Source organism: Theropithecus gelada, chromosome 7a (assembly GCF_003255815.1).
Source record: "Theropithecus gelada isolate Dixy chromosome 7a, Tgel_1.0, whole genome shotgun sequence".
NCBI lineage: Eukaryota > Metazoa > Chordata > Mammalia > Primates > Cercopithecidae > Theropithecus > Theropithecus gelada.
Window position 1 is genome coordinate 19,783,961 of NC_037674.1, and position 13,069 is coordinate 19,797,029.

Below are 13,069 nucleotides of genomic sequence, written 5' to 3' on the forward strand. Positions count from 1 at the left end.
CAGCTAATTTTTTTTTTTTTTTTTTTTTTTTTGTATTTTTAGTAGAGACGAGGTTTCATGGCGTTAGCCAGGATGGTCTCTTAATTCCTGACCTCGTTATCCGCCTGCCTTGGCCTCCCAAAGTACTGGGATTACAGGGTGAGCCACCGCGCCCAGCCTTTTTTTTTTTTTTTTTTGAGACAGAGTTTCTCTCTTATCTCCTAGGCGGGAGTGCAGTGGCATGATCTCAGCTCACTGCAACCTTCGCCTCCCAGGTTCAAGTGATTCTTCTGTCTCAGCCTCCTAAGTAGCTGGGATTACAGACATGGACCACCACCCCCGGCTAATTTTTTGTATTTTTAGTAGAGAAGGGGTTTCACCTTGTTGGCCAAGCTGGGTGACAGAGCAAGACTCTGTCTCAAAAATAAATAAATAAATAAAAGAAAAGAAAATCTGAGCAACTAAGAATAACATAGTCTTAATGCCTTACCTAACTTGTGTCAATTTTTATTTGTACTATGCCTATAAAGAGGTCTCACTGTTGAAGATCACTGTATCTGAAGAGATTCATTTTATTTATTTATTTATTTATTTATTTATTCGAGATGAAGTCTCAGTCTGTCACCCAGGTTGCAATGCAGTGGCACGATCTCAGCTCACTGCAACTTCTGCCTCCCAGGTTCAAACGATTCTCCTGTCTCAACCTCCTAAGTAGCTGGAATTATAGATGCGCACCACCACGCTCGGCTAATTTTTTGTATTTCAGTAGAGATGGGGTTTCACCTTGTTGACCAAGCTGGTCTTGAACTCCTGACCTTGTGATCTGCCCACCTCGGCTTCCCAAAGTGCTGGGATTACAGGTGTGAGCCACCGCGCCCAGTCCATTTTATTCATCAAATCTTTGTTGAACTTCTCTTACATGCTAGGCACTATTCTAGGTGTTGGGGATATAGTGGTGAAGAAGACAGAGTTTGTACTGTTACGGAGCTTATATTCTGGTCAGATTTATTGGTCAAAAAAATCTGTGATGGGGCTGGGCGCGGTGGCTCACGCCTGTAGTGCCAGCACTTTGGGAGGCTGAGTGGGGCAGATCACCTGAGATCTGGAGTTCGAGACCAGCCTGGCCAACATGGTGAAACCCCATCTCTACTGAAATACAAAACTTACCTGGGTGTGGTGGCGAGTGCCTGTAATCCTAGCAACCCCAGAGGCTGAGGCAGGGAAAATCGCTGGAACACAGGAGGCAGAGGTTGCAGTGAGCTGAGATCGTGCCATTGCACTCCAGCCTGGGAGACAGAGTGAGACTGTCCTGAAAGAAAAAAAAAAAAAAAAGGATGGTAGAGTGTATCAATTAGTAACTATAAATAAATTAGCATACCAATTATATGGATTACAAAATTAGAATAAACATCATAAAATTAGTGCAATGTAAATTGATTCACAGTCGGTTTTTTTTTAGAAATCATAGTATCAATGGGAATAATATGGATTTTTTTTTTTCTTGTAGCTTTAAGGAAGCCTCCTATTTCAGTTTCTCAATATGAAAGTCATCAAGCAATCTCCCATCTTCCAACTGGACAACCTCTCTCCCCAAATATGCCTCCAGGTATGAAGTCTTATTCTTATAATTCCATTTGAAACCAACTTACTAGTCATGTACAGTTATGTAGTGTATAAAATATATCACTTAGCAGTATAGTGAAATAGCATTTATTCCTTGAGGTAATGTTATATATTTTTTAAGACTAGTGAAAGCTCGGAGAGAAACAGTCATCTCAAACTTCACTTTATCTGGTGGATTGTTACAGTCTTTTTCTTAAGAACAGAAGAATTATTTATTATGCCACTCTGAGCTACATTCCCTTTCCTCTCTGCCTGCTATACAGGTTTAGTTTCTTCAAAATGTGTTCAAATTTATCTCATAGAGGCCTTCTGTAAGTTACAGTGCACACCTATATTAAAGTCTTTACTTCGTACTTATGAATGTATTTGTTTTCTGAACACTCATTCCATTGTATAGAAATATTTCCCTAAAATGAGAGTAGATACGACTGAAGAGACCTGCTTAAGGGAGATGATGGAAAGGAAAAATGTCAGAGTGGCATAGGATGTTTTGAATCCAAAATTAAAGTCATTGATGAGGATAAAAAGGGAGGTGAGGGAAAGAGAGGTGGTATCCAGTAGATAATGCTAAGAAAGAATCAATAGTCAGGGCCGGGCGCGGTGGCTCAAGCCTGTAATCCCAGCACGTTGGGAGGCCGAGACGGGCGGGTCACGAGGTCAGGAGATCGAGACCATCCTGGCTAACCCGGTGAAACCCTGTCTCCACTAAAAAATACAAAAAACTGCCTGGGCGAGGTGGCAGGCACCTGTAGTCCCAGCTACTCGGGAGGCTGAGGCAGGCGAATGGCGTAAACCCGGGAGGCGGGGCTTGCAGTGAGCTGAGATCCGGCCCCTGCACTCCAGCCTGGGCGACAGAGCGAGACTCCGTCTCAAAAAAAAAAAAAGAAAGAATCAAAGTCAACACTTGTGAGTCACTGTATAAATGAAGATGACTTAGAGAGTAGAAATTTTAAAAGGCTTACTGGATTTTGGAGATTTCTGATAGTAATATGGAATTTGGAGGGAGGAAAAGATATGGGTATCATTGCTATATTAATCTATGGATTTCTACTGTGTATCTTTTTGGTGAGTAAGTTTGTAGCCATTAGTAGAGATACTCGCCTGGGAATGGTCAGTAAACTTCCCACAGCTAAAATCACATTGGTTATAAGATTTGATTAAAGAAATGAGAATAAACCTTTAAAAAAAAAAAAAGCTTTGTGACTACCCAATGTTAAACAATAGTCTGTCTTAGCTTTGTAAAGCAGATCTTGTGAAATTCATCTTTAAAAGATTAAATTAAATTATATTCTTTTAATTTGATGTTTTTATGCTACAGATTCACATGTAAACCACAATGGAAACCCCGGTACTTCAAAACAGAATCCTTCCAGTCCTCTTCAGCATTTAATTCCAGGCTCAAACTTGGACAGTGAACCCAGAATTCAGACAGATATACTAAAGCAGGCTACCAAGGATAGAGTCAGTGATTTCCATAAATTGAAGCAAAGTAAGAATCAATTGATGAATATTAAGCTAAAAATATTTATTTAAATGTAATATGAATTAAGGTCTTCATTATTCTGCTCTCTAATAAATGTATGGTGAAGTTATATATATTTAAAGAGAAGGTATGAAAGTGTCAAAATTTAAAGGAAATGTAGGTTTTAAATGGATAGATATTTTAAAGAAAACTTTAAAAAGGTTCTCATGTTCTCCATTGTTAAATAATAAATTTCAGGTGAGTTGACTTTTTTAAAAAATGCGATTAGTTCTTATGAATATAAACTTTTTTGGAGAAATGAGAAAAGATATATTTTGATAGACTAACAAATGAAAACTTTGATTAGGGAGGAGAGAAGATAAATAGTTTTGAAAAATGGAACATTCTGGGAGAAACATACACTCTGGGGAGATTGCCTTAGTGGATTGCTCAATACTGCTTCCTCCTCCATTCCCTTCAGTTGCATTTTCCTCATTTAGATGTTAGAAGTGTAAGAAAAAATTCTGGTAGTGGAATTTAAGGCGGGAGAGTGTCCCTTAGATCAGCTTCCTTAAACTGTGCTTTTCACTGGTTCTGCTTTTCATGGCATCTTCTTACCTTCTATTCTGAATAGACAGAATCTCTAAAAGCTTCATTTTGTCTTTGGTTTATTTATTTATTTTTAATTTTTACCAGTCACCAGGAGTAAGATCACGTCTTTGGTTTTTATGATGGCTTCTGTCTATGGAAGCAACTGTGCAGAGCACTGGTTAGGCAGTTCTTTGTACAAAGATTGCTTGTAAGCTAATAATTGAACAATGTTATATTTGTGAATTTATTCAAGGTATTTTATTTTATTTCTTTATTTTTATTTATTTATTTTTAGAGACGGGGTCTTGCTTTGTTGCCCAGGCTGGTCTTGAACTCCTGGGCTGAAGTGATCCTCCCGCCGTAGCCTCACAAAGTGTTGGGATTACAGGCATGACCCACGTGCCTGGCCTATTCAAGGTATTTTTGTTGGTCTTGTAACAGTTATTTAAATTTATTCATATATATGAATGTATAGTTTGCATGAATTTAATTGGCTTTCCTTTCTTTTTTCTTTTTCTCTGATTTCTTTAAATAGGATATTCCTTGATATTTTAAAGCGTATCTGTGTATCTTGACCAAAGTATTGTGTGAAAAACATTTTTATTATAAAGATTTAGCTAACATTTTAAATATAATGAAAAAATATTTCCAACCAAAAAAATTGGGTTGTGGGATTGGCCTGAAAACACATCTCAACAAGAAGAGGTGTACAGTAAGAGCATAACAAATAAAATATCTTAATTTGATCACTTAAGATTTTCTTCTTTAAAATTTTTTTTGAGATGGAGTCTTGCTCCGTTACCCAGGCAGGAGGGCAGTGGCAGGCAGGAGTGCAGTGGTGTAGTCTCAGCTCACTGCAACCTCTGCCTCCCAGGTTCAAGCGATTCTTCTGCCTCATCTTCCTGAGCAGGTGGGATTACAGGTCCATGCCACCATGCCTGGCTAATTTTTGTATTTTTAGTAGAGATGGGGTTTCACCATGTTGGCCAGGCTAGTCTCGATTTTCTGACCTCAGGTGATCCACCTGCCTCAGCCTCCCAAAGTGCTGGGATTACAGTCATGAGCTACTGCACCTGGCCAAGATTTTCTTCTAAACTTATGTTTATTCTATACATTTTTAAAATTGTTGCCTTACCTGTATATATTTTTTTAACTGATGTTTGAGTAAAGAAGGTGATTGGAAATAATTGCTAGGAAATTATTACTCTCTACAGTTATTTTGAAAAGAGCCTAGGTATGGTGGTACACGACTGTAGTCCCAGCTACTTGGGAGGCTGAGGCAGGAGAATCGCTTGAACCCGGGAGGCGAAGTTTGCCATGAGCCGAGATCATGCCACTGCACTCCAGCCTGGGTGACAGAGCGAGACTCCATCAAAAAAAAAAAAAAGAAAAAAGCCTATTGAGTTTTAAACCCTCACTCCAAATTATTTTCCATGTATCATTAATGTATATAGAGAGTTGAAATCAGTGCATGCACAATTTTGTGATTTACTTTGACATTATTTCTTATATTCCTTTTTACCTAATTTAAATTTTTATTAATATATATACACACATATATTATGTATCTATTATATACATATGTACATTATATACATATAATGTATTTTATTATATATTATATAATATATATTATATATTAATATAGATATAATATATAATAATTATTATCTAATATATATTATATATTAATATAGATATAATATATGATAATTATTATCTAATATATATTATATATTAATATAGATATAATATATNCAATTTACTTTAATTATTATCTAATATATATTATATATTAATATAGATATAATATATAATAATTATTATCTAATATATATTATATACATATGATATATACATAATGTATACATGTATATACATACATACATTATATACATATATTCTGTTGTGCTCAGGCAATAATAATAGTTTACTTAGGTCTCCTCTGTTATTGTTTAGATCATGTTGTATTTTCTCATTGTAACTGTCATTATTGTTACTATCTTTTTTTTTCCCAGTTATTTCCTGTTCCTCCTACTTTGGGTGTTCCTTTAAAAAGTATAGTCCTCAGAACGAAATTACTGGGTCAAAGCATTTGACTAGCTTTATAGCACCTTTTAAATAGTGTCAGATTATTCTCTAGTACAGTTTTACAGTGTCACTGGAGTTATTTAAGTTTAGTGGTTTCTCTGTGGCCTGGCCACATTGATTTTTATCGTTTTTATAAGGTATTTAGAATATAATGTTTCCTTAAAAATGTTTTAATAAGCATTTGTTCTGGTGGCCTATTTTTATGTGAGTAATTTTATTGTAATTATTTCTTGGTATATAATCTGTGCATCAGTTTTGACCACTTAGCCTGAGAACTTTGTAGATTGGTTATATTTATTTGTATCAACTCTTTTCTTCTTCTTTTTTTTTTTTTTTTATTTGAGACAAGGTCTTGCTGTATCACCCAAGCTTGGAGTGCAGTAGTACAGTTGTGGCTCACTTCAGCCTTGACTTCCTGGGTTCAAATGATCCTCCCTCCTCAGCCTCCTCAGTAGCTGAGACCACAGGCGTGTGCCATCACACCTGGCTAATTTTAAAATTTTTTTAATAAAGATGAGGTCTCACTCTGTTGCCCAGACTGGTATTGAACTCCAGTGCTCATGTGATCCTCCCACCTCAGCCTCCCAAAATGCTGGGATTACAAGTTTGAGCCACCATGCCCAGCCCCATATCAAATCTTTATAGATAATTCAGATTTATCACAATTTTCCTCTTACATTGTCTTTCCTGATATAAGACTTTCTTATGCTTTATCATGCAGAAGTTTTTTTAATTAAAAATAATTTTTTGTTGTGGTAAGTTACACGTAAAATTCACCAAAATGTACAATTCAGTGGCATTTAGTCCTTTCACAAAGTTGTACAAACTATCACCACTCTAATTCCAGAATATTTTCGTCACCCTGAAACAAACTCTGTACTCTCCTACCCATAGCACCTGACAACCACTAATTTGCTTTTTTCTCTCTGTCTATGGAGTCACCTATTCTGGATATTTCATATAAAAGGAATCATATGACCGGGCGCAGTGGCTCATGCCTGTAATCTCAGCACTTTGGAAGGCCAAGGTGGGTGGATCACAAGGTCAGGAGATCAAGACCATCCTGGCCAACATGCTGAAATCCCTTCTCTACTAAAAATACAAAAATTAGCTGGGCATGGTGGTGCATGCCTGTAATCCGAGCTACTTGAGAGGCTGAGGCAGGAGAATCACTTGAACCAGGGAGCTGGAGGTTGCAGTGAGCCGATGAGATCATGCCGCTATACTCCAGCCTCGTAGCAGAGAGAGACTGCATCTTAAAAAAAAAAAAAAATGCCGGGCGTGGTAGCTCACACCTGTAATGCCAGCACTTTGGGAGGCCGAGGCGGGCAGATCACGAGGTCAGGAGCTCGAGACCATCCTGGCTAACGCGGTGAAACCCCGTTTCTACTAAAAATACAAAAAATTAGCTGGGCGTGGTGGCGGGCACCTGTAGTCCCAGCTACTTGGGAGGCTGAGGCAGGAGAATGGCCTGAACCCAGGAGGCGGAGCTTGCAGTGAGCTGAGATCGCGCCACTGCACTCCTGCCTGGGCGACAGGGTGAGACTCCGTCTCAAAAAAAAAAAAAAAAAAAGAATCATACAGTATGTGGCCTTTTGTGTCTGGCTTCTTTTATTTAGCATAATTTTTTCAAAGTTCGACCATGGCGTAGCATGTAGCATGTATCAGTATTTTATTTCTTTTTATGGCTGGATAATATTCAGTTGTATGGATACATTTTGTTTATTCATCTGTTGATGTACATATGGGTTGTTTCTACATTTTGGCTATCGAATAGTGCTTCTATGAACATTTATGTACAAGTTTTTTTGAATACCTGTTTTTAATTCTTTTGAGTATGTACCTAGATGTGAAACTGCTGAATCATATGATAGTTCTGTGTTTAGCTTTTTGAAGAAGTGCCAAGCCGTTTCCACAATAGCTGTACCATTTTACATTCCCACCAGCAACGTATAAGAGTTACAGTTTCTCCACATCCCCTTCCTTCCTTCCCTCCCTCCGTCCCTCCCTCCCTTCCTTCCTTCCTTCCTTCCCCCCTCCCTCCTTTCATTCATTCCTTCTACCATGTATTACATATGAAGTGATATTTCCTTGTGGTTTTTATTTGCATTTCACTAATGACATCGAGCACCTTTTCTGTCTACTTTTTGGCCATTTGTATATCCTCTTTGGAGAATTGTCCTTTCAAGTTCTTTGCCTTTTTAAAAAATTTACTGTTAGAGACAGAATCTAGCTTTGTCGCCCAGGCCAGAGTGCAGTGGCACAGTCATAGCTCACTGCATCCTCATATTCCTAGGCTCAAGCAATCTTCCTGCCTCAGCCTCACTAGTAGCTATGGCTACAGGTGTATCCTACCAGGCCTGGCTAATGTATGTATTTATTTTTTAGCTTTTGTGGAGATGGGGTCTTGCTGTCTTGCCCTGGTTGGTCTCCAACTCCTGGCCTCAAACAACCCTCCCATCTTGGCCTCCCAAAAGCACTGGGATTATAGGTATGAGCCACCGGGGCCCAGCCCTTTGCCCATTTTTATATTGGGTTATTTGTCTTGGTTGTTGAATTTTAAGAGGTTTTGAAAATGTATTCTGGTTACTAGACCCTAATCAGGTGTATGATTTGCAAATGTTTTTGCATAGTCTATGGGTTGTCTTTTCATTCTTGATAGTGTCCTTTCATGCACAAAATTTTTAATTTTGATGAGGTCCAATTTATCTGTTTTTTGTTTTTGTTCATACTTTGAGTATCATATCTAAGAAACCAGTGCCAAAATCACGGTCATGAAGATTTCCCCTTGTGTTTTGTTCTAAGACTTTCATAGGTTTAGCTGTTATATTTAGGTCTTTCATCCATTTAAAGTTAGTTTTTGTATATGGTTTGAGGTAAGGTCTAACTCAATCCTTTTGTATGTGGATACCAGTTGTCCCAGCAACATTTATTGAAAAGACTCTTCATTTCCCATTGAACAGTCTTGGTATCCTTGTCAAAAATCTATTGACCACAGATATGTGGGTTTATTTCTGAATTATAAATTCCGTTGCATTTATCTATATGTCTCTCCTTATGCCAGTATCATATTGTTCTCATTGCTATAACTTTGTGGTAAGTTTTGAAATTGTGAATTATGAGTCCTTCAACTTTGTTCGTCTTTAAGATTATTTTAGCTATTCATGGTCCCTTGTAATTTTATTGTAGGATCTGCTTTTCCATTTGTACTAAAAAGGCAGTGATATTTTAAAAGGAATTTTGGCTGGGCACAGTAGCTCACACCTATAATTCCAGCATTTTGTGGGGCCAAGGCAGGAGGATTACATGAGGTCAGGAGTTCAAGACCAGCCTGGGCAATGTAGCAAGACCCTATCTTTACAAAAAATTTAAAAATTAGCCTGGCATGGTGGCACAAGCCTGTAGCCTCTGCTACTGTGAATGCTGAGGTGGGAGGATTGCTTGAGCCCAGGAATTCAAGGTTATGGTGAGCTATGGTTGTTCCACTGCACTCCAGCTTGGGTGACAAAGTGAGCCCTGTCTCTGAAAAAATAAAATTAAAAAACTGGCCGAGTGCAGTGGCTTATGCCTGTAATCCCAGCACTTTGGGAGGCCAAGGCAGGCGGATCACTGGAGCCCAGGAGTTTGATACAGCCTGGGCAACGTGGCAAAACCCCGTCTCTATGAAAAATACAAAAACTAGCCACATGTGGTGGCATGCACCTGTAGTCCCTGTTACTTGGGAAGCTAAAGTGGGAGGACTGCTTGAGCCCAGGAGGCAGAGGCTGCAGGGAGCTGAGATTCTGAGATTGTGCCATCATTGCATTCCAGCCTGGGCAGTGGAGCAAGACCTTGTCTGAAAAAAAAAAAAAAATTAAAGGAATTGTGTCGATTCTGTAGATCACTTTGGAGAGCACTGCCATGTTAACAATATCAAGTCTTTCAATCTATAAATATGGGATGTCTTTCCATTTATTTAGGTCATCTTTAATTCCTTTCAGCAATGTTTTGTAGCTTTTAGTGCACAAGTCTTTTTTTTTTTTTTTTTTTGAGACAGAGTCTCGCTCTGTGGCCCAGGCTGGAGTGCAGTGGCTGGATCTCAGCTCACTGCAAGCTCCGCCTCCCAGGTTCACGCCATTCTCCAGCCTCAGCCTCCCGAGTAGCTGGGACTACAGGCGCCCGCCACCTCGCCCGGCTAGTTTTTTTTTGTATTTCTTAATAGAGACGGGGTTTCACCGTGTTAGCCAGGATGGTCTCGATCTCCTGACCTCGTGATCCGCCCGTCTCGGCCTCCCAAAGTGCTGGGATTACAGGCGTGAGCCACCGCGCCCGGCCAGTGCACAAGTCTTGTACTACCTTGGTTAAATTTATTCCTAAGCATCTTATTATTTTGATGTCATTGTAAATCGAACTGTTTTCTTAATTTTCCTTTTAGACTTCTTGCTAGTGCATGACTGATTTTTGGCCTGGCCCAGTAGCTCATGCCTGTAATCCCAGCATTTTGGGAGGCCGAGGCGAGCGGATCATCTGAGGTCAGGAGTTCGAGACCAGCCTAGCCAACATGGTGAAACCCCGTCTCTGCTAAAATACAAAAATTAGCCGGGTGCAGGGACAAATGCCTGTAATCCCAGATACTCGGGAGGCTGAGACATGAAAATCGCTTGCACCGGGAGGTGGAGGTTGCAGTGAGTCAAGATCACGATACTGCACTCCAGCCTGGGTGACAGAGTGAGATGCTCTCTCAAGGGGAAAAAAAAGAAATATGACTGATTTTTGTGTGTGTTGATCTTGTATCATGCAACTTTATACAACTTGACACAAAAGGTCTTTTTTTTTTTTGAGACGGAGTCTCGCTCAGTCGCCCAGGCTGGAGTGCAGTGGCGTGATCTCGGCTCACTGCAAGCCACGCCTCCCAGGTTCACGCCATTCTCCTGCCTCAGCCTCCCGAGTAGCTGGGACTACAGGCGCCCGCCGCCACGCCAGTCTAATTTTTTGCATTTTTAGTAGAGACGGGGTTTCACCGTGTTAGCCAGGATGGTCTCGATCTCCTGACCTCGTGATCCGCCCGCCTCGTCCTCCCAAAGTGCTGGGATTACAGGCATGAGCCACCACGCCCAGCCAACACAAAAGGTCTTTAGTTGTATATATTCATGCATATCTATCTAGACTCTTATGATGATTTTAATTTGTTTTATAGAAAATCATTTCTTTTATAAAAATCGTTTCTTCTATCTGGACACAAATATACTATTCTTTTTTTTCTTTTTTCTTTTTCTTTTTTTGAGATGGAGTGTTGCTCTGTTGCCCAGGCTGGAGTGCAGTGGCGCAGTCTCAACTCACTACAACCTCTGCCTCCTGGGTTCAAGTGATTCTCCCACCTGGCCGATATGGTAAAACCCCATCTCCACTAAAAATAAAAAAATTAGCTGGGCTTGTTGGTGCATGCCTGTAATTCCAGCTACTCTGGAGACTGAGGCACAATAATCACTTGAGCCTGGGAGGCAGAGGTTGCAGTAAGTCAAGGTCACACCACTGCACTCCAGCCTGGGCAACAGAGCAAGACCCTGTCTCGAAATAAAAAAAGAAAAAAAAGAAAAAAAAAAAACCAATCATTAGTATTCTTGTGTTTATTCAGCTTTGCTTTCCATAGAGTAAAAACTATTTAGTCATAAGAAAAATTTATTTTATTTTAGTTATTTAAGAGACAGGTGGCCTGGCACCGTGGCCCATGCCTGTAATCCTAACACTGGGAAGCTGAGGCAGATGGATCGCTTGAGCCCAGGAGTGCAAGACCAGCCTGGGCAACATGGTGAAACCCCATCTCTACAAAAGATACAAAAATAAGCTGGGCATGGAGGCGTGCTCCTGTAGCCCCACCTCCTTGGGTGGCTGAGTTCGCAGGATTGCTTAAACCCAGGAGTTGGAGGCTGCAGTGAGCCATGATTGTGCCACTGCACTCCAGCCTGGGCAACAGAGCAAGACCTTGTCTCAAAAGAGAAAAAAAAGAGAGAGAGAGAGAGAGAGAGAGAGAGAGAGACAGGGTCTTGCTATGCTGCCAGACTGGATTCAAACTGCTGGGCTCAAATCATCCTCCTACCTTAGCCTCCTGAGTAGCTGGGATTTATAGGCATGCATCACTGAGCCCAGTGGAAATTCATTTTTAAGTACAGTTTTGCTTTATAATTTTCTTCTTTTTTGACTTACAATTTTTCTTTCTTTCATTTAACACTTGCCAAATTTGTATATGTAAATCATTATTCTCAAAAATTTCAGTGTGGCTGGGCACAGTGGCACATGCCTGTAATCCCAGCACTTTTGGAGGCTGAGGCAGGTGGATCACTTGAGGCCAGGAGTTTGAGAGCAGCCTAGCCAACATGGTGAAACCCTGTCTCTATTGAAAATACAGAATTAGCCAGGTGTGGTGGTGCATGCCTGTAGTCTCAGCTACTTGGGAGGTTGAGTGGGAGGATTGCTTGAATCCAGGAAGTGGAGGTTGCAGTGAGCAATGATCATGCCACTGCACTCCAGCTTAGACAACAGAGTGAGACCCTGTCTCAAATAAATAAATAAGTAAATAAAAAATAAAAGCACTTGATACTCTGTAGGTACAAAATAACATGCTGTTAGACAAAAAGTTGAAATTTTTATTGAAAACACTTTTAGAAAAGGAGGGGAAGTTCTTAGACTTTATATAGTTATCACCACAATTGTTTTGTTTTGTTTTTTGAGACAGGGTCTCACTCTCGCACCCAGGTTGTACTGCATTAGCACGTTCATAGCTTACTACAACCTTGACCTCCTTGGGCTCAAGGGATCCTCCCACCTCAGCCTCCTGAATAGCTGGGACTACAGGTGTGTGCCACCATGCCTGGCTAATTTTTGTATTTTTGCAGAGACAGACTTTCACCATGTTGCTCAGACTGGTCTCAAACTCCTGAGCTCAAGCAGTCCTCCCATCTCGATGTCCCAAAGTACTGGGATTACAGGCATAAGCCACCATTCCTGACCTCACTACAAATTTTTTGGCAGCTTTAACTCGTTATTTTTGTTTTATAGTTTAATATATCATACTTATATTGACATATTTATAAAGAGCTGCGTATTTTTATAAATTTAATTTTGTATTACCACATCATGCAAAAGTGGCTAGAACATTTTGGGGTATGTTTCACCATATTTGGAAGATGTATTTGGGTTAGTTTAATTTAAACTTTAGAATGTAGGCTATGTGGTGACACAAAATACAGTGTAGGGATACTTTAAAGAAATAGACATCTTCCAAAATAGTTGAAACTGAAAATCCAGGCGAGGCCCACCTGTTTGCCAGTTAGGAAGGACATACCA

At 39.9% G+C, this 13,069-nt stretch overlaps 1 protein-coding gene across 4 annotated transcripts in view; it reads left to right on the plus strand.

Moving 5' to 3' along the window:
• CASC4 (cancer susceptibility 4) overlaps positions 1-13,069 on the plus strand; it is a 123,408-nt gene that overhangs the window by 83,854 nt on the left and 26,485 nt on the right. For all 4 annotated transcript variants that reach the window (XM_025389717.1, XM_025389719.1, XM_025389718.1 and 1 more), the window contains exons 7-8: positions 1,487-1,585; positions 2,921-3,091. In XM_025389717.1, the coding sequence (XP_025245502.1) occupies positions 1,487-1,585; positions 2,921-3,091 (270 nt within the window). The remainder of the gene's footprint in view (positions 1-1,486; positions 1,586-2,920; positions 3,092-13,069) is intronic.